This window comes from Peromyscus californicus, unplaced genomic scaffold (assembly GCF_007827085.1).
Source record: "Peromyscus californicus insignis strain IS unplaced genomic scaffold, ASM782708v3 Scaffold_7__1_contigs__length_154581171, whole genome shotgun sequence".
Lineage (NCBI taxonomy): Eukaryota > Metazoa > Chordata > Mammalia > Rodentia > Cricetidae > Peromyscus > Peromyscus californicus.
The window spans coordinates 131,755,073-131,777,478 of NW_026294595.1; the positions used below are offsets into that span (position 1 = coordinate 131,755,073).

The following is a 22,406-nucleotide window of genomic DNA, read 5'->3' on the forward strand; positions in this document are numbered from 1 at the left end:
TAATAAAAACCTTCCCCTTAACCATACCATGGTGGTGGTAGCACAGTGGCTAGAGTGTGAGGCACCTGCAGAGTAGTACTACAGCAGGATATCATATGACTGCTCCAACAGTCAAGCCAAGACCACGCACAAGCAGCTGGGGACAACATGGCCAGCCAAGACTGATGGTCTTTTGCTTCATTCTAATGACTTCCATATTATTAGCGTTGCAGTTTGGGCCTTTCCTATCTCTGAGACACATCAGGAAACTCCATGTAAGCACAGAAAAGAGAAGCAGACCTTATTTTAGGAATTCCTCTCTGACCTAGCCCATGTACAATCTTCTCAATCATTATGTTTACCCATGAAAAATGCAGTCCCAAACACTAGTGGGTATGACTGACTCTGGGAACATCTCCATTCACCCTTCAGTACATACTTTTACTCAATCGATGATAAAACTTCTTCCCAGTTCCTTACTTTGTCTCTGAATTCTTTCTCTGACGGTGACAACAAGGTGGAAACACTAGGTACAGGTCTCTGTCTGGTCCCTCTGTCTTTTAGATTCCCTCTCCTGCCTCCACCCAGGCAACAATAGTACAATTCTCTCAGAGAGCCTATGAGATATTTGCATTGATTAGTCTAAACTGACCCGGTGGACTTCATTTCATTTCTTTTCTTGCTTTAGTTTGTTCCTTTTTTGACAAGATCTTTTTAGATGTATCCCTGGCTGTCTTAGAATTTGATATGTAGACAAGACTGGCCTCAAACTCCCAGAGATCCATCTGCTTCTGCCTCCCAACTATTGGGACTAAATGCATGCACTGGGACTAAATGCATGCACTACCACACCTAGCTTGACTTTATTTCTTCAAAGACAAACTACAGAGCTCAGGTTGGTGTGGGCCCTTTACACATTTTCAGATTGTATTTATTTATTCATCTATTCAGAAACATTTACTGCATTGTGTTTTAACTGTCATGCTTAATAACAGAGATACAAAGATTAACAAACAGTATATAGCCTCAAACTGAGCACATTTTAGGATTGGGACAGACATAAAAATAATGCTGAGTGCTGGGAAACTATATCAGCACCAGCATCATGGCCCATGCTGAGAACACAATGAAGGATGGCTTGCATGCTTCTTCCTCAGCCACCCAAGGTTACTCACCTTCAGGTGGAGATAACAGGATAAACACTTGAGGACTTGGGCCATGATGGCTGTAGCTCGTTCTCGCTCATGGTCTTTGTTTGACTGTAACCAGGGGTCCATTTGCTATAAAAAATGAGGAAGATCAAATGGTCTGTCAGGTATATATATGAAGTAAAACTTGTACTATATTAGAAAGAACATGTAAAGTGAGAAACTCTACATTACTTCAGTATCTAAAAAACACTCCTAATGTGTTGTGGAATAGAATATTTGTCTAGCAATTTAAAGATGTGTTGAATTAGTTTATGTTGCAGAATTATTTGTATAATTATGTAATTACGTGTTGCATTTGTTTAACTATGTAAAGATGTGTTGCTGTTTTATCTTGCCTGTCCTAAAGCACCTGATTGGTCTAATAAAAAGCTGAATGGCCAATGGCTAGGCAGAGGAGGGATAGGCAGAGCTGTCAGGGAGAGAGAAAAGGGAAGCCAGCCAGCCAGGGGTGGAGGAAGAAGGAAGGTAAGATCGACAATATATAGATGAGGTAAATGAGCCTTGAGGAAACACATATACTAATAGAAATGGGTTAAGTTTTTTAAAAAAAGGTAGCTAGAAACAAGCCTAAGCTAAGGCCAAGTATTCATAATTAATAAGTCTCTGTGTCATCATTTGGGGGCTGGTAGTTCAAGAAAGTATGCTTAATGATCAAGCAGTTTACGTTGGAAGTGATGGGTTGACAAGCAAGACACAAAACCCTGGCTCCTTCAAAGCTTGATTTCTAGATTTATATTCTTTCATTGCAATACTTTACTCTATTCTCTTAGCTGTTTTCAGTCCTTTCAAATCTTCATTGGAAAGAAATAGTTAATGATATGCTCTTAAAGAACTAAAGATGGGGGTGGGGGCTGGAGAGATGGCTATGGTGATATCTTAATTGTACTGCAATGTGATTTTATTTGTATGCTAATAAATAAAGTTGCCTGGGGGTCAGAGCTAATAGCAAGCAATAGCAGAAACTAGGCAGTGTTGGTGCACGCCTTTAATCCCAGCTCTTGGGAGGCAGAGCTAGGCAGATCTCTGTATGTTCAAGGATACAGTCAGCATGGAGACACACGCCTTTAATCTCAATACCAACCATGGAAGACCTGGAGGTCTGTACAGACAGGCAGCGACAAGGAGGTCATGTGGTTGGGTTTACAACCAATGAGAAGGCAGAATAGAAAGTCTAAAAAAAGACAAACAGACAGGAAGTAGGTGTCTTGCTGAGGAGGACAGCAGCGGAAGTGAAGGGTAAGGTTTTTAGCTCTAAGCTATTGCTCTGACCTCTTGGGCTTTCATCTTTGCATTGGCTCTGTGTTTCTTATTTAATACGATGGTTACATCTACAGATGGCTCTGAGGTTAAGAGCACTGGCTAATTTTTCAGAGGACCTAGTTTCAATTCCCAGCACCCACATGGCAGCTCCAATTCCAGGGGATTTGGCACCTTCACAGATGTGCAGGCAAAACCCCAATGCACATAAAATAAAAATAAATAAATCTTTAAAAAAAAAGAACTAAAGATGGAGAAAGAACATCTACTGGAGCAGACAGGGAAGGCCGAAGACCAAAAGCTGGAGCTCAAAAGAAGCAACTTTCCACAGAAGAAATGGCTGAATTAGTTGCCAGGATAGGAAAGTGCAAAGTACAGCCAGACAAGGGGAGACCCCAGACTGTCATGTTGATATACCAACAGAAAAGGAATAAGAAATAATGCCAATGTCAGGTATGGCAACAATGAATGCAATCTGTGTTCAGGTGCACAAGGTTACTAACCACTTAAAAGATCCTCTCTTCTTGGTGTGGTTGCACCTTAAAAGAAAGCAAGAGCAAAATATTTGAATCTCAGTGAATGAATATGATGAATAGATCCCTACTGATGGACAGTATATGCTGGCCTGGTTACAGGTGGAGGCATGCAGTCATTTTCCATGAGTCCTACAAGGTAGGAAGCTGCCAATTTACTAACTTAGGAGATTGACTCTGGTTCTGGGTCATTCACCAAACCCTTCTATGCTACAAAGGAACAGTAAAGAAAACTGTAATAATGATTTAAGTCATTTATTAGAGGCTATTTATTCAATCTTCAGAGTAATTGTTATCCTTGTGGACAGTGAGAAAATCAAACTCTGTGGCAGAGGACTGTGACCAATGAATGGCAGTCAGAATAAAAATCCAAGCCTCTGCTTCAAAACTGATAACTTTGGTAATGCTGAGATGGCTCAGTGACTAAAGGTATTTGCTGCTAAGCCTGAGCGTACTAATCCAAGCTATGGAACCAGGGTGGTGGAAAGAGAGAACTGACTCCTGCAAGTTGTCCTCTGATCTCCACATGTGTGCCATGGCACAAGTATGTATGTGCACACACACATACACACAAATAAAATGTAAAAAAAAAGGACAGTAGTTTCAGCTACAGTGTTCTTATATAACTTAACTCTTCCATATTTTTTCTTCCACATTTAGCAATACATAGAAACTACCTTTGTCCCTTGGTGTCTTAGGGTTTCTATTGCTGTGAAGAGACACCATGACCACAGTAACTCTTATAAAGGAAAACATTTCATTGAGTGATGTTGTAGAATATTATTTTAAGATGTGTTACACTTGTTTATGTTGTGGGACACTTGTTTAATGATGCAAAGATGTGTTGCATTCTTTATGTTGCATTTATTTAACTCTGTGAAGCTGTGTTACTTTGACTGTCTAAAACACCTGATTGGTCTAATAAAGAGCTAAATGGCCAATAGCAAGGCAGGAGAAAGGACAGGTGGTGCTGGCATGCAGGGGAATAAATAGAAGAAGAAATCTGGGAAGAAAAGATCAAGGAATGAGAAAAGGAGCCAGCCACCCAGCTACACACCCAGAAATGGAATAAAAAGAAAAGAAAAGATATACAGAAATAGAGAAAGGTAAAATCCCAGGGGCAAAAGGTAGATGGGGTAATTTAAGAAAAGCTGACAAGAAACAAGCCAAGCTAAGGCCAGGCATTCATAAGAAAGAATAAGACTCCATGTGTGATTTATTTAGAAGCTGGGTGGCAGGACCCCAAAGAGCCAAGAGTAAAAGAAAACAAACAACAACAGGCTGGCTTAGAGTTTCAGAGGTTTAGTTCATTGTCATCATGGTGGGACATGGCAGTGTGCAGGCAGACATGGTGCTGGAGAAGAAGCTGAGAGTTCTATGTCTTGCAGGCAACAGGAGTGAACTGAGACACTGGGTGTGACTTGAGCATATATGAGACCTCAAAGCCCTGCCTCCAGTGACACTTCCTCTAACAAGGCCACAAATACTCAAACAAAGCCACACCTTCTAGTAGTATTACTCCCTTTGGGGGCCATTTTCTTTCAAACCATCACACCTGACATTCATTACCTTAAAAATGCTGTCAAAATTTTCCAAATGTGGGTCTTTAACCACTAGACTCTGCAGCATCACAGAGAAGGCCTGGAACGTCTGTCTGTAGAGACACTAAAAAGGTGAAGAATCAGCAAAGCTCCCTCCCTGCAAAGTTCCCCAAGCACCACACTCATCCGATGCTGTTCATCACTTTGAGGCTTTATAAAAACCTGACCCAGAGTAAAAGCACCTGTAGGCAGTATGAGGCAAACAGAAATAAAACATTTCTATTGAGTATCTTAAAATTCCTGGGATTGGGATAATGGACTAAATCTGGGGAACTACACAGAGGTCATCAAAATACTTTCAAAGCTGACTTGTGACTAGTATTCTAAACAGGGAGCCATCTGAACCAGTCACCTTCCATAACTCCCTTACCAGCCTCCTCAGCAGCCACAGAGGAAACTGATGCTTTCCTTGGCCTGGAGCTCCTCTCCTCCACTTTCCTTCCACCAACAAAAGACTACTTACATAGAAAGGCCCTGCGCCCTGAAGCCCAGCACTTCTCCTCCTTCTCTATTGCTTTGACTCTGCTCTTAGCATTTGTACTCTTCCCCAGAAGTCATACTTACTTCTCAGTGGTCTGTCTTGACATTAAAAGGCAGGCTGTCAGGGTGAGGCTGCATGCTACTCATCTCTACTTTCTGTCACAGTGTTTAACACATGGTGGCCCTTCAAAGAAGGTCAGTAAAATGGGAAGAGGTAGGAGTGTGGAAAAGGAGAGTGGGGGGATCAGGAGATGTTCCACACATAATAATAGATGCATAAAAAATTTAAAAATAAAAAATTAAATTCTAAGTTTTAAAAAAGTAAAAATTGGGTGTGGTTGTGATGGCACATCAAACTTATAATCCCAACACTCAGGAGGATTGTGAGTTCAAGACCAGCCTGTCTATATAGAGAGATCCTGTCTCAAAAATAAAAGGAAATGGAAAGTCTGCAAAGTATATGAATGAAAACTGTCACTTAATTTATTATTATTATTATTATTATTATTATTATTATTATTATTATTATTTTGTTGTTTTGTTTGAGACAAGGTCTTACTTTGTAGCCCTGGCTGGCCTGGCACTTGCTATGTAGACCAGCAAGACTGGCCTTGAACTCACAGAGATCTATCTGCATCTTTCTCACAAGAGCCACTATGCCCAGCTTCTGCTTTATTTTAAATCCAAAGGAGAGAAAGGAGGAGCAGAGGGAAAAGGAAGGAGCACATACACAGAAAGAAAAGAGAGAAAAAGCCAGTATTGGATGATGTTCATCAGTCTCGACATCACTGGCTTCTAGTTGGTTTAAAACCATCAATTGCTCTCAAAAGGTGAAGAGCAGCTGACCTGGGGAAGAGAGGGCATCTTAAGGCAAAAAGTGAGTTACCTCTGGGTGGCTGGTCTGCTTTGGCACTGTGCTTGGCAGCTGGGTACAGGTGTTTACGGCAGGCAGAGAGATCATACTTCGGGTGATAAGACCAAGCAAGTCTTCTCGGTCCTCAGAGCCGAACAACAGGTGCACATCTTGGTAACTAGGGAAAGACAGTTCTGGAAGAATCTGAACTGATACCTCAGCTCCTAAAATACTGAAGGGGAGCCAGGCAGTAGCGGCGCACGCCTTTAATCCCAGAACTCAGGAGGCAGAGCCAGGCAGATCTCTGTGAGTTTGAGGCCAGCCTGGGCTACCAAGTGAGTTCCAGGAGAGGCGTAAAGCTACACAGAGAAACCCTGTCTCGAAAAAAAAAAAAAAAATCACAAATCACTTTCCATTGAATATACTTTGGATAGAACTAAACTCCAAAGAGATTCTGCTAAGGTCTCTGAGATGCGGATGGCAGCATTCATGACATTCTAGTTTGCTTTCAATTGCTGTGACAAAACACTGACCAAAAGCAACTTGGGGAAAAATAACTTGGGGTTATTTCAGCTCACAGGTTACAGCCCATCATCAAGGGATTCAAGGCAGGAACCTACAGTCAGGAACTGAGGCAGACACCAGGGAGGAACGCTGCTTACTGGCTTGCACCCGGTCAGTCTGCTACTTTTCTCAACTACCCAACAATGGCACCTCTTACAGTGGCCTGGGCCCTCCTACATCAATTACAATTAAGAGAACGCCTCACAGACAGAGCTGTAGGCCAACCTGATGGAACTGAGGTTCCTTCTTCCCAGATGTGTCAGGGTGACAACTGTCTTGGTTAAGGTTTCTATGGCTGTAAAGAGACAACATGACCACAGCAACTCTTATAAAGGAAACATTTAATCAGAAGTTCAGTCCATTATCATCATGAAGGGTAGCATGGCAGTGTGCAAGCAGATGTGGTGCTGGAGCTGAGAGTGCTACATCTTGCAGGCAACAGGAAGTCAACTGAAAGTCACACCTAGGGGAGCTTGAGCAAAAGAGACCTCACAGCCTGCCCCCACAGAGACACACTTCCTCCAACAAGACCACACCTCCTAATAGTGCCACTCCCTTTAGAGGCCATTTTCTTTCAAACCACCACAACAACCAAGATTAGCCATCACACACAATATTAAAGTTCTCACAAAGGAATAAGGATTGGCTTTCCCCCATTTTGGTAGTTTGAATATAATTGGCTCCCATAAGCTCATAAGGAGTGGCACTTTTAGGAGGTATGGCCTTGTTGGAGTAGGTGTGACCTTGTTGGAGGAAGTGTGTCACTGTGGGGGCAGGCTTTGAGGTATCTATGTTCAAGATACCCAGTGTCTCAGTTCACTTCCTGTTGCCTGTGGATCGAGATGTAAGAACTCTCAGCTCCATCTCCAGCACCATGTCTGCCAGTGTGCTGCCTTGCTTCCCATCATGATGATAATGGACTAAACTTCTGAACTGTAAGGGAGCCACCCAATAATGTTTTCCTTTATAAGAGTTGCCATGGTCATGGTGTCTCTTCACAGCAATAGAAATCCGAAGACATCCATTTAAGTAGTTTTCAAAAGTGAATATATAGGGCATTTAAAAACTGCACGTATTTATTTAGTGTTGGAGACGTCAGGGCAGGGTCCTTGCTCCAGTGCCTGCGTGGAAGTCAGAGAACAACTTGCAGAAGCTGGCTCTCTCCTTCTACTATGTGGGTCCAAGGACCAACATCAGGTCATCATCCTTGGTGACAAGTGCCTTTACTCACTGAGCCATCTCACCAGCCCTAAATATGGGGCATTTTAATCAGCTCTAGCAGTGTATGACCCTGAATGAGAAACCAGGACGCATGTGTAAGGTGCATGTGGCTATCACCTGAGGTCAGTGATGGTGACAAAGAGCTCCTGACGCACCAGGCTGGACAGAGAGTACAGAGGCTCCTCCTGTACCAGCACCTGCAGTGAGAGGAAAAGAACTTCAGCCATCTGAAAATGTACCAACTTACAAAACTGACTCATGCTAGTGAGCCTCCCTGGGCCTCAGTTTCCTTGCCTGTAAAATGGTACAACAGTACTACTTATGTCCTGGGTTGTAGTAAGTAAGCTAATTCATAATTCCTGATAGCCCTTGATAATTGTGTCCGTTTTTCACTGTTATCGTTACCAGTGATCATTTCTAGTTTAGGTATTCTATCTCCTTCACTGAACCAGGATCTCCAGGGTCAGGCTCATGCTGGTTGGTTTTACCTGTCAACTTGACACAGCCTAGAACATCTGAGAAGGGATCTCAATGCAGGGATTGTTCCAATCAGCCTGGCCTTTGGGCCTGTCTGTGAGGGATTGTCTGGACTATTAATTAACTCCACGGGCAGTATCAGTCCTCAAGCCGGGAGTCCTGGGCTGTGTAAGAGTGAAGAGGGCTAGTAAGAAGCAAACAATCGCCGGGCGGTGGTGGCACATGCCTTTAATCCCAGCACTCGGGAGGCAGAGCCAGGCGGATCTCTGTGAGTTCGAGGCCAGCCTGGTCTACAGCGCAAGATCCAGGAAAGGCGCAAAGCTACACAGAGAAACCCTGTCTCGAAAAACCAAAAAAAAAAAAAAAAAAGAAAAAAAAAGAAGCAAACAATCAGGCAGCATGGTACATCCATCCATCCTCTATTTTCTTCCTTCATTTCTTTCTGGTTTTTGGTTGTTGGTTTTTTTTTCCGTTTTTTGAGACAGGGTTTTTCTGTGTAGCTTTGCACCTTTCCTGGAACTCACTTGGTAGTCCAGGCTGGCCTCGAACTCACAGAGATCCGCCTGGCTCTGCCTCCTGAGTGCTGGGATTAAAGGCGTGCGCCACCACCACCCAGCTGTTTTTTTGGTTTTTTGGGACAGGGTTTCTGTGTAGTCCTGGCTTTCCTGGAATTCACTCTGTAGACCAGGCTGGCCTCAAACTCACAGAGATCTGCTTGCCTCTGCCTCTGCTGGGATTAAAGGCATGCACTGCCACTGCCCGGCTCATTCTCTTTTCTTGACTGAGGATGTGATATGACTGATGGCTTGAGTTCCTGCCCTGACTCCCTTCCATGATGAACTATAGCCTGGGATTGAAGCCAAACAAACCCTTTCTTCCCCACGTTGCTTTTGATCAGGTTATTTACCACAGCCACAGAAAGGAAACAGAAAAATAGCTAATATCCTGATGGTTTGTCCTGAAAAAGGAACAACTTTCCAATTGGCAGGAGAGCTGTGCTGGAAACCCTGCAGAGTGATGGGGGAACTCCGCCAGAGCCAAGCCAGTTTATAAAGCTCCTCTATTTTGGTTGATCTGTGACAATTCCCATAACTATAATAACTTGTGTCCCCAGCCCTGTGGACCCCCAGTTATGGCCTCCAGGAGACATGTTTATCTATCCTTTACCTAATGGTTCTTAACTAAGTACTCACTGGTTACCCCAGCAATAACTGTTGCTGCAAGTTATCTGGAGGTATAAGTGAAATAAACCCTTTCCTCCCCAAGTTGCTTTTGGTTATAGTGTTTTATCACAGCAATGGAAACCCTGAGTTATACAGCCATGCATTAAGGTGGGTGGAAAGGTTAACTGATGCCTTCAGGTTCTTTCTCTGCAACAGCTCCAACCATTTCCTCCTCAGGAGTTGTCGCAGAGCTGCTGCTTCTGCTGTGCACCTGTCCTCTTGGTGTCGGAAGAATGCTTTTCCAACCCTTGTACACATGGCTGTGGTGACAAAGTAGATTCAATGACCCATGCAATTCTCTCCTGGATACTAGCTACCCTTAACTTTTGTAGACAGAGCTCTTCTCAGCCCATATTTTGATAGATAGCAGGCTTGGGCCTGTTACTACAGGCTGAATCCAATTGCAGAGAACAGGCTTCTGCTGTCTGAGATTTGCATTTGTGGATTTTCCAGGTTGGCTGGTTGAAATGCATGGCAATCAACTGCTGTAAATCCTGGTACAAGCCGAACTTGGAAAGTAATTCATGTTGTCTCGGTCCTATGGCTTCCCATAGCCAACTAGAAAGCTGCAGTGCTTCATAAATCTGCATTCTCTCAATCTGTTCTCTTGATGCATTATTTGGAAAAGTTCTCAATCTACTTGCTTTTCAAAGCATGGTCGTTTCTGAGGGACTATAAACTCTTAGAGGAAAAGGGTTAAAGTTGCTAGCAGACCCTGTAACTGTCTCCTGGCAACACTCTTAGCTGTTGGCCTTCATTCTTAGAAGTTAACCACCAGCTTAACAAGCCCTACAGATCTGAGGCTTGACGGGAATCGCTCATATTCTGGGACTATATAAGCGAGGTCAGAATCAGAAGTTCAGAGGTTTGGAGAAAATGTAGGGAACCTGTCACAGACAGGAGACTATAGCGCCAGGAAGTAAGATGTGTCAGTAAATGCATCAGTCCTCTGCAGAGTTTTCCTGGATTCTTTGACATGGACCATCCATTCCTCTATCCCCCATATACTCATTTAAACTTTTGTCAGAGTCCCACAACTGACTATAGCTTGCTAGGCTAAGGAGCAGGGATTAGGTCTTATTTGCCTTTGTGGACTCAGTGTCAATGGCTAGAACCGGTAGGTATTTAATAAGATATTTTATGAATGGATGAACTTTGGCAGGATATAGCTGGAGTAAGACAAAGGAAAAAAATGCAATAGTGAAAATAACACTATCATGTTTCTCAAATGTGTCTGATATATCAGAGACTGTTACATAACTTACTTTGTGGGCGGTTGTTTGTTTTGTTTTTTGTTTTTCAAGACAGGGTTTCTCTGTGTAGCCATGGCTGTCCTGGAACTTGCTCTGTAGACCAGGCTAGTCTTGAACTCACAGAGATCACCAACCTCTGCCTCTCAAATGCAGGGATTAAAGGTGTGCACCACTACACCTGGCTACTTACATTTATTTTTAATTAAATGTTTACAATAAGTCTGTGAAGTAAATACAGCTATTCTTATTTTGTCAATGAAGAAACTGAGGCATTCATAAGTTAAATACTTTCTGAAGTCACACAGCTATAGAGGCAGAGCTGACACTTGAACCCAAGCACTTGACACTTTGCCTCAAACTACTGCCTAAATATTCCAATTGCTAAAAAACTTAAGTGCAACTCCTCTCTCTCTCTCTCTCTCTCTCTCTCTCTCTCTCTCTCTCTCTCTCTCTCTCTCTCGATCGCTCGCTCACTCTCGCTCTCTCTCCCTCTTTCATTTATTTTTTAAATGATTTCCAAGGTGATTACATTTGAGAGGTGTCTCAGAGTGGTTTTCCTTGTTGAACAGACACTGCTAATGAAATGAACTGATAGCATGGGTGAAACTCCATGGGCCAAGTCAGGAGTTCCAGCACCACAATGACCTCTGCCAAACCCACAGTACTTACACTTAGGACATGTACTATCTCTGCCATGTGACGGTGGATAAAGGACTCTGTGCTTTCGTCATAAGCTAAGGTTTGGCTCAAAGAAGACAAAGATCTTAGGAACTTCAACTTTTCAGGTTCACCCTGAATTTGTGGGGAAAAGATAAAAAATACAATTACACATCATCTCATTTGATAAATGTACAATGCTTTTGCAAAGTTCCTTGGAATGTTTTTAAACACATGGCATCTTACTTAATCCAGGACCAGTCTCTAACTACAAGTAGTGCAGAGTACAGAAACCCAATGAGCTGCCTTATCCACTGCCTTGGCTGGGACCACATCATGCCCTCCGAGGCAGCACTAAGTGCTCTGGGTTCTCCCCACCTTCAGGCTTCACCACACTGTCCACCTACCCTCCATCATGCTGCCAGATTAAGATTCCCAAAGGTGACCCTGATTCTGCTACTTCTAGTTAGTTCTTCGGATGCCATCAAAGAGTCACCACTTCAAATTCTTAAGGCTTCCTTTAAAAATGCAAGTTCTGATTTGAATAAAACCTTCTCATATTGACGTTCTGTTTTTCTGACCAGAGAAGCAATACCTACTTATTATAGAAACTTTGAAATAAAGCATAAAGAGGAGAATACAGTCTACAGGAACATTTCCAGTTTTTCCCCTGGTTACAGATGGTGTAAACTCATACACATTCCCTGGAGAGCAAGGACTGATTTTATGGCCTCCACTTGCCCCAAGAGCTGGAATTACAGGACAGACAGGAGTACACAGAGATCCTGGTAGTCTTACTCCAGTTTTCAAGGTCAAGCACTGTCTGCCCCTGGCGATGTCTTTATCTACCTTATATTTCTGTCCCCTGTTTTATCACCATGGTTTAAATGTGTTTTTGTTTTGTTTTGTTTTGTTTTACTACTTCTACAGTACTCCATTTCCCCAATTCTAACTTTTCCTTTTTCCTTTTATCCCTCAGATCTGAGCTCAAAGGTAACTAACTTCCTCAGAGGTGCCACAGGATGTATGACTGGTTCATTTCAACAATGGAACACCACATACCCAGTACACAGGACAGTACAGATATATAGTCACTCACCTAAAACATGTGTGGGCTGTTTTTCCTGTAATTATATTCATTTGCAGGGACAGAAAATGCTAACAGTGGTTATGTGAAGAGAGTGAGGTAAGAGAAGATTAACCTTTGACTTTTATTAAAGCTTTAATATTTATTTATTATAAATATAAATAATATATAAAATTAATAATTTATAAATATAAAAATTACAAGGATAAATATATTTTATAATCAATAAAATATTCAGGTATATAATGATGAGTTCTGTTGAGTTTTTTTTTTGTTTTGTTTTTTGAGACAGGGTTTCTATGTGTAGCTTTACGCCTTTCCCGGATCTCGCTCTGTAGACCAGGCTGGCCTCGAACTCACAAAGATCCACCTGCCTCTGCCTCCCAAGTGCTGGGATTAAAGGCGTGCACCACCACCGACCGGCTGAGAATATTTTTTATTAGAAGGAATAAATTGGATTGCTCATGAAGACTGCCATGCCTACCTTTAGCTCACCACGTAAAACCTCCTGTACAGACTGGACCAGCCTCTCAACACTGGCCTCATTGAGGGGTGGCTGGAGATTGAGGGGTCTGAGGTTATCTGGAAGGGACTCCTGAGTGAGTTCAGGGATGTCAGAGATGTCCGAATCTAATACCAAAAGAAAGATACAGGTGACACCTCTGTGGCGTAAAGTGACGATGGTCATTGTTGTAAAGCACCGGTTTAGGGCACACAGCTTCTTCTGCCTGTTTGACCGAGACCTCATCCCTCCAACTTTCCCCTTCTTCTCAGTGTTCTTAGAGCCTTCCAGCCACAAGGCCCTTTAGGCCTGGGCGGTAACAAATGGTGAAGAGGATAACCTTTAAAATCTCCAGTCTGGAGGCCTCTGCTGACTATTGATCGTGCTCCTAGAACCTTCTCCAACAGTCGGAATGTGATAAATGGTTGAAGTTTTGTGACCAGTATGTTTTTAGGTAACAACCATCCCACAGATTTTGTCAGGAAGATAATTTCTAAAAATCTTTCCTTCTTAATTCAGAGTAGCAAATGAGTGAAACTAACATTAAAAGCTTACTTTCAACTTTCAACTTGAAAGGGGCAGGGGCAGTGGCTGCTTCTGGTATGTGTCAGTCGGGAGCTGAAATCCTAGACTTTTCCAACAACTGTACCAAAAAAAAAAAAAAAAACCCACTACCCAAGAATCAAGAGAAGCTGCTCTCTCTCTCTCTCTCTCTCTCTCTCTCTCTCTCTCTCTCTCTCTCTCTCTCTCTCTCTCTCTCATACACTGATGAGGAGGTACAGAAGTTTGTCCTAAGCTATCTAAACCTGATCTTGTCAGAGAACAAGTTTAATGATAAAATAGATGGCCTCATAGAACAAAGACTCAGCATTTCACAAATAACTGAAAGTCCTAGGGGTCTAGACTCAACCATAAATAGTTTAAAAACGCAGTTCAAAGAGTTGGTCGGAGAGCACCAAGCGTTGCCCTCCTGTCAGGAGTCAGAAAAGACAGAAAGTTCAATTGACAAGACTGAATGGACCCTCTGAGGACTGCAACCCTACTTTTGTATTCTCTTTGGGCTCCTGAGTGCCACAGCTGGGAACCTCTTCCACCTCTGGTCATCTACTAATCACAATTTAATTAAAGCCACATCCTCATTTGCCTCTGGTCTTGGCACAGGTTGTTTACTCTGCCTACATTTCCCCTTCCTTCCCATAGTTACCTCTCTCTGCCTTGCTGATTCCTACTCTTTTCAGGTCTCAGCTCCCAAAAGCCTCCTGGCCAGTAATAAACTTTGTGATATCAAATACTCTGACCCGCACACCCATCACATGGATTATACTCAATTCCAGCTGTATGTCTATAAGTCCTTGGTGCATGTTCTGTTTGCTGCTGTATCTCCAGGAGTTTGATCATGTTCAGGCGCACTGGTATCTGCTGAGCACGTGAATGAGTGAATAGATTGCCCAGGCACAGTAGGTCTTTCCTGGCTCTTGAATTCGAGCTCCATTTCCATCTATCTAGGTTACTCTTCCCCCACTTCTCCCAAGGGTTGTCCTTATGAGGCTTCCCAAAACTGTTTGCTGACAACCACCATTTAAAGTAAGGTTCTCATCTCTCCTACTTGTTGTCTCAGCCTCTTGTTTAACTCTTCCACAGAGCTTACTATACCTCACAGCTATTTTAGTTACTGTCTATTTTGGAAGATCTCTTTTCTGCACTGGCCAGTCATAGATGGCGAGGACCCTGCAGTTGGTTACGGTTACTGTTGTAGACTCAGCATCTCATACTGCACTCAACTCCTGTTTCCTGAGTACATGAGGATAACTATTTTGCAGGCCAATTTACATACTACCATCAACATGAAGACACCCTCAACCCCCACCCCTACCACACTGGCCTTTCCTTTCTCAGAATCCCCCTAGCACTCAAGTGTGCTGCAGTCTGCAGCAGCATCTCTCAGGATTGAGTTTAAGCTTCCTGTATGTCTAGACTAATACTAGTAAGCCAATCTTGTTTCAAGGTTTTAACATCATGAACCAAATTAACCATCAAAATCTAGCTGAGGGCTGCTCACTCAGCAATTATTCAACCACTCTTTTGTCTGGACTTCTTTATTTTTATTCTATGTGTATGCATGCTTGTCTGCATGTATACCTGTGCACCATGTGCATGCAGTGTCTACAGAGGTCAGAAGAGGGCACTGGATCCCTGGAACTGGAGTAGCAGATGGTATAAACTACCACGTGGACGCTGGGACTTGAAGTGGGTGCTCTGCAAGAACAACACATGCTGTTGGCTGTACTTTAAAAGAGAGGTCTAGGGTGTAGCTTGGTGGTAGAGCATTTGCCTAGCATGTATGAAATCTTGGGTTCAACTCTGTACAGAAAACAGCCAAAATCCTTCTCCCCACTCACTTAAAAAAAAAAATCTCCTTTCCCCTTTTCACCTGTAAATTCAACATTAGTTACATCTTTTTGAATGTCTTCTAAGTTGCTCAGCTGTAGATCTACACTTCCAGAGTCACTGTCAGAAGCATAAGGGATCACTACTCCTGTACCACCGACCCTAGGAGTGAAAGAGGGGATTCAAAGAATTAGTTTTCAGAAGTGCTTCTGTCATAGCATTCTGTTGAATGCCCATGTGTCCCCTTCTCATAGCATTCTGCTGAATGCTCATGTGTCCCCTTCTCAGAAAAGCATTTCCTGATCATCAATTTAGATTGCGGAGCCTCTCCCCACCCTAGCCAGATACTTTTCTTTCACAGTATTTGTTCATATGCTGTATGTCTATCAGACATCTTGTCCACAATGCATCCCTAGCACCCAGAATAACGTCACTCTCTTGAGAGAGTGATGGATAGATGGGTGAATGAAAACAGACTGCAGTAGGACAATCCCTCTACAACAGGCCTCCATCTCCTTTACCCTTGCTTGATAAGTCTTTTTTATTCTGCAGCCCATAATACCTTCCAGTATAGCATCCAGTTATTGATTTATTCATGCTGGGGAAAGAACCTGGGCTTCACACATTCTAAGCTCTACCCCAGGGCTATACCACACCCTACTTAATTGCTTAGTTTGTTAATTTACATATTTTTGCAGTATTAGGGATTGAGCCAGAGCCTAGCATACTCTAGGTAGGCACTCTACCAATGATCTACATCCCACACTTCTAATTCAGTTATTCACAATGTTCAATGTTTAATCATTTCTTCTGCTAAAATACAGGCTCCCTGCTGACAGGCTGCTATGGATATATTCCATCAGAATAGAACAGTGACCTGCACACGGTAGTATAAGCTTAGTGAATGACTACACAGAATGACATCTATTGAATTAACCTATAAACATAGGTTAATTAATGAAAAAGAAAGTTGCTGACAGATGTGCTGGCTCATGCCTGTAATCCCAGCACTCTGGAGGATGAAACAGGAGGACTGCCATGAGTTCTAGGCTGGTTTGGGCTACAAAGTGAGAACCCATCGTCTCAAAGAAAATAGAACAGAAAAGACAAAACAAGGAGGTTGCTGAACAGTGGTATAATGTGATCCAATTTTTATTAAAATAATGTTTTATTAAAAGTGATGTGTATATGCATATATACCATAAACACACATACAAATACTGTAAAATGGAGTGGAATTTTTTAGAGAAAAGTTCCATTTCTAAGCTGTCCATATTGCTTAAAATTTTAATATTGGTATAGATATTAAATATTGACAAAAGAAGTCAGTCATGGTGGCACACATCTTTAATCCCAGCACTAGGGAGGAAGAGGCAGGTGGATCTCTGTAAATTCAAGGCCAGCCTGGTCTACAAAGTGAGTTCCAGGACAGTCAGAGCTACACAGAGAAACCCTGTCTCAAAAACAAAACAAAACAAAACAAAAATGTTAACAAAGGGGCTGGAGAGATGGCTCAGCGGTGAAGAGCACTGGCTACTCTTCTAGAGGTCCTGAGTTCAATTCCCAGCAACCACGTGGTGGCTCACAACCATCCATAGTGAGATCTAGCGCCATCTTCTGGTCTACAAGCATACATGAAGGCAGAACACTGTATACACAATAAATAAATAAATCTTTTTTTAAAAATGTTAACAAAGACACGGAGCAAAAAAAAAAATCCCATAAATTGCACTTGGAAGTATAATTTGGAACAACTACTTTGGCAACTATTAATCATTATGCAGTAAAGTAGTGTATATTCTCTATGACTATTCTACACTTTGGAATGTATTCTGGTAGAACTCACACATGTGTTCAGGAAATTATATAAAGATCTCTACAGAAGTGGTCACTGTGGTATAAAAAAAAAAAAAATAAAAACCAAGCCCCTGAGGCAGCTGATGGCTGGTCACTAGAGCAGATAAACTGTGGTATGGTCATACAGTGAAGAACTATACAGCAATACAATGCCCAGCTCCAGCTACACATAACAATGCTCACCATGCTCAAAGGTGCCAACAAGGTGGCTGACATCTGTAATCCCAACACTTGAGAATCTAAGACAGGAGTTTGAGGCCAGCCTGGGCTACATAGAAAGCTTCCAGTTCTTTAAAATAAGAAATTAAGTAAAAAAAAAAAAAAGTCATTTGGCACTGGGGAGGCAGAGGCAAGTGGATCTCAGTGAGTTCAAGGCCAGCCTGGTCTACAAAATGAGTTCCAGGACAGCCAGAGCTGTAACACAGAGAAACTCTGTCTTGAAAAACCAAAAAAAAAAAAAAAAAAAAAAAAAAGTCATTTGAAAAAGTATTCTATAACTTCCAGGTAAATGATAAGAAATATACAAAACTAATATGCTTTTCAAAATTATATTCATTTATTTTGTATATGTGTATGTGTAGGTGACTGTGTGCTAAGGTATGTGTGTTTGTAGGGGTCCAGAGACAAATTGGGGGAGTTAGTTCTCCCTTCCCACCATGTGGGTTACAGGGATCAAACTCAGATGATCAGCATCAGTGGCAAGTGCCTTTTCCCACCGAGCCATTTTGCTGGACCTGAAACAGTTCGTGACGTTGTAAATAAAGTAAAACCCTGTTGAGGGAATTTTGTCTGTGGTCTGATGTTCAATAGGGTCAGGCCTCGGTTCAGGAGGCGGGGGTTCACATTCACCTGGCTGGAACGGATCATGGAGTTACCTGGTGGACTCAGACAAGAGAAAGTAATCCACCCCACCCCACCCCATACCGAAGATTAGGCGGGACTGGAAGGTTGCCTGGTCTTTTTGAGCTGGGACGCAAATCCTGGTCATTTGCGATTACCTCAGTTTTTTTCTTTAATATTTGTCCCCAAGTTTTATTTATTATAAACGGTAAAAGAAATCGCTTTATCGGATGCCCACGCGGGGCATTATTAAACCACGCAAAGGCAGCGTGATTCCACCATGTCAATCAGGGCAACCACAGTGGCTCTTCCCCCAGCTCCTTCTAGCATGCTTTCCTGCGTTCAGGGGTTTTCCGTTGCTGTCCTCCCAGGCACAAATCCCGGCTCCTCACAGTTCATCCATGTGTCCGCTGCTACTCTCCCAGGTCAGTTCTGCTCAAAGAGTACACAAGCTCCAGAACAGAAGCTAGTCCAGCGGCCTTATGCATTGGCTCCTAGCGGGCTGAGCTTGAGCTGCCTTGGTGCTGTACCTGCTCCACCTGCTGGTTGAACGTTGTCACTACATCTGATTACCTTTGCACAACACCATCCTTCCAGCATTGGAGTCAGAGCAAGTAGGACATTTAGGAATTTTTAAACGGTGAACTAGGCCGTTTAATCAATCAATCAATCAATTAATTAAATATAAATAAATAAGTTTTTAAAAAAGAAATAAAGAGAAGAGGGGAAGGACAATATTAAAATCTTCTCCATGTTAAAAATTGGACATACCACAATGTAGGGAATTAGGACCTTATTTGCTGCTACCATGCATGGGATGCAAATAGAAAAGATAAACAAAGGGATAAACAATTTAACTGGGATCAACTTAGTATCGGTCATAATTATTATCAGTTTGGTAATTCATACTTTATCCTTAAAAAAATAGTTTGATAACTGTACCAAATCTCAGAAATTGACTGATAAGATACAAACCTTAGAAAAACTTACTATTCATAGGATACAAGCCTTAAAAAACGTTACTACTGATAATATACAAGCTTTAAAAATACTTATGAATGAAAATAATAAAAATATGACTGATAAGATACAAGCTTTGGGAAAACTTACTAATAAAAATATTCAGACACAGACAGAGGAATTTAGAGCAGATCCTACATCACCATTACATAATGAAATTGTAGAGGAACAGCCCAAGTTATCAGAAAACCAACTTTAATCTAACCAATCACCATCTAGGAACAACCACCAAATGACAGGTATCCCCAAGGCTATGGAAGAGCCTATGACTGGAATCCTATCAAAATGTTAGACTTGAGGAGATTTAGTATTATATGGTATGCATTCACCTTTTGTGAGACAGATGTTAAACTCATGGGCAACTAGTAACAGAATTATTCCAAAAGTTTAGAAATATTTGGTTACAGCAATATTAGAAGCTGGTCCTCAGTTACATTGAAGACTTGGTGGAAAGATGAGGCTAGGATCATCAAACAATGAAGTAGGACTGGAGGTATTAAAATTTCCCAAGATCAATTTCTCGGAGAAGGCAATTATGCTATATATGATGACAGTCTATATATGATGAACATACCTTGGCTCTATGCCATATAGCAGCTTTGAATGCTTAGGACAGGGTTGAAGAGGCTGGAAAGAGGTCTGAGTCATTACTAAAATTATACAGGGCCCAAAACAAGCCTTCACTGATTTTTTACAAAGATTGACTTCAACTGTGAATAGAATGATAACAGATCCAGAAGTCAGACAAATATTAATTGAATCCTTGGCTTTTGAAAATGCTAATTCACAATGCAAAAGGATAATCAGGCCTTTAAATGCGAGATCAGAATCCACAGATGAATGGATCTGAAACACAAATGATACTGAATCTCATACTCATGATGATAATTGGACAGGAGAGGAGATTTCCAAAAACTTTAAGAAAAATCAAAATGTCAGATTTAATTGTGTTAAACAAAGTCATCTAAAAAGGCTTGTAGACAAGGTATTCCTAGAAATGATGTTTTTTCAATTTATTTATTTATTTATTTATTTATTTATTTATTCATTCTAGAAATAATCCAACCAGAAGGCCCCAGCCTTCTGGAATATGCAGAAGGTGCGGCAAAGGCCCACTTTGGACTAATGAATGCAGATCAATCAGGGTCTCTCATAGGCTCCCATGTCAAATTTGGTTCAATCATTCCCTGTCACCATGGGGGGAACTCCTCCACTGAGCAATTAAAGGACCTAATGGTGCACAGCTTCAGTAGGTAAGACAAAATTTTCAGGAGAGACCATAAAACAAGTATTTTGGCCAACTTCTATAAATGACCAAAGACCTAAGCTTAAAGCATTGTAACTGAAGGTTTGGTTGACATAGGGGAAGATGTAACCATAATATCACCAAAATCTTGGCATCCAGATTGGACTCTTTAGGAGGTAAATGTTCAACTTCTTGGGATTGGAACTTTAGCTCAGGTAAAACAAAGTTCCCGATGGGTCAAATGCATAGGGCCAGAAGGACAGATACAAAAATTAAAACCATATGTGGCTAAACATAACAATGAATTTATGGGGGTGTTGCTGTCAGATAATGCTCTTGTACACTGTAAAGATTTGTCACTTGAATTGGTTTAATAAAATGCTGACTGGCCAGTAGCCAGGCAGGAAGTATGGGTGGTATGAACAGACTAGGAGAATTCTAGGAAGAGGAAGGGCAGAGTCAGGAGTTGCCAGTCAGGCACAGAGGAAGCAAGATGAAAATACCATTTTGAGAAAAGGTACCAAGCCACGTGGCTAAACATAAATAAGAATTATGGGTTAATTTAAGTGTAAGAGCTAGTTAGTAATAAGCCAGCTGAGCATTTATTTATAAGTACTATTAAGCCTCTGAGTCAACTATTTGGGAAGCAGCTGCTGGGTATTTGGGAACAAGCGAGAGAGAAACATTCTGCTTACAGGATGTGATTTATTACAGCAATGGAAATCAACATTCTTCCAATCTCAAAAACAAACTGTAGAGAATGCTACTGAGAGAAATATTAGATGGTATTCTGAAGAGCAGCCACAGACACTTCACGTTGTACATAAACAGAACACAATAGCTGGTAATCTTACAAGGGTACTAACAGCACTACCTTTAAAGTGGCTGACTGACAAACCATTTACCTAGGTGAAACAATGGCCTTTAACATCAGAAAAATGACAGGCATTAGAACAGCTGGTACAGAGCAGCTAAATGTTCAACATATTGAAGAATTGACCAGTGCTAGGAATTCTCCTATATTTGTCATTAAAAAGAAATCTGGGCTGGGTGGTGGTGGCGCACGCCTTTAATCCCAGCACTTGGGAGGCTGAGGCAGGTGGATCTCTGTGAGTTCGAGGCCAACCTGGGCTACAGAGTGAGTTCCAGGAAAGGCGCAAAGCGACACAGAGAAACCCTGTCTCAAAAAACAAAACAAAACAAATAATTTAAAATATCTGGAAAACAGAGAATGTTAACAGATTTGAGAGTCATAAATAAAGTAATTCAGCCCATGGGCTCCTTACAGCCTAGAATTCCCTTGCCTTCTCTATTACCTAAAGGATGGTCTTTTATAGTGATTGATTTAAAAGGCTGATTTTTTACTAGATTTTTTACAAGAACAGGTTAGAGAAAATTTTGCCTTCACAGTGCCTACTTATAACAATTCCCAGCCTGTTAAAAGGAATCATTAGAAAGTTCTCCCACAAGGGATGTTAAACAGCCCCACCTTCTGTCAATATTTTGTACAACAGCCACTGGAAAAAATTTGTAAACAGTTTCCTCAATTATAATTTACCATTATATGGACGATATCTTACATATTACAATTTTATTGTCCATGTTTTTACCAGGCTCTTTGCAGTTGGTTGTTGGTATATGTTATTTTGTTTGTTTGTTTTCTGAGACAGGGTCTCACTATGTAGCCCTGGCTTTCCTGGAACTCATTATGTAGACCAGGCTGGCCTCAAACTCACATGGATCCTTCTGCCTCTGCCTCCCAAGTGCTGAGACTAAAGGCATGTGCTATCATACCCGGCTGTTGGTATATGTTTTAATAACAGATTCTCTAAATGTAGTCCAATTTTTTTCTTGTTTATGTGTTTTCATTTTCTTCATTGCTAAGGATCTAACCCAGGATACTATGCATTTTAGGCAGGTGTTCTACCACTGAGCCCAGACCTAAGTATAATTCTTAAGTGATCACTGATGGCTCTTTTCATTTACATCAATACGTAAGACATAACTACAACAACAAAGACATGGTCAAACTATCGACAATGTAAATTTTGCAGACATAACACTTTGTGTGTGTGGTAGGCATGGGTGGCAGCAAACTCATGATGTGGCTGAGGGTAACCTTGTACTTCATATCCTCCTGCCTCTGTTTCTCAAGTG

General features: G+C 41.7%; 1 protein-coding gene across 19 annotated transcripts in view; it reads right to left on the bottom strand.

The window, feature by feature from the left end:
• The window catches only part of Mroh8 (maestro heat like repeat family member 8), a 79,807-nt gene that overhangs the window by 53,947 nt on the left and 3,454 nt on the right, over positions 1–22,406 (bottom strand). For 18 of the 19 annotated variants that reach the window (XR_008215155.1, XR_008215156.1, XR_008215160.1 and 15 more), the window contains exons 2-8: positions 15,330–15,448; positions 12,881–13,026; positions 11,322–11,444; positions 7,817–7,896; positions 5,948–6,092; positions 4,550–4,645; positions 1,155–1,259 (exon numbers count right to left, since the gene is read on the bottom strand). Coding sequence is in view for 13 of the 19 variants with exons in the window: in XM_052724974.1 (XP_052580934.1) it covers positions 1,155–1,259; positions 4,550–4,645; positions 5,948–6,092; positions 7,817–7,896; positions 11,322–11,444; positions 12,881–13,026; positions 15,330–15,448 (814 nt within the window). In the remaining 6 variants the exon portion in view is untranslated. The remainder of the gene's footprint in view (positions 1–1,154; positions 1,260–4,549; positions 4,646–5,947; positions 6,093–7,816; positions 7,897–11,321; positions 11,445–12,880; positions 13,027–15,329; positions 15,449–22,406) is intronic. The other variant, XM_052724979.1, reaches the window with a different exon arrangement.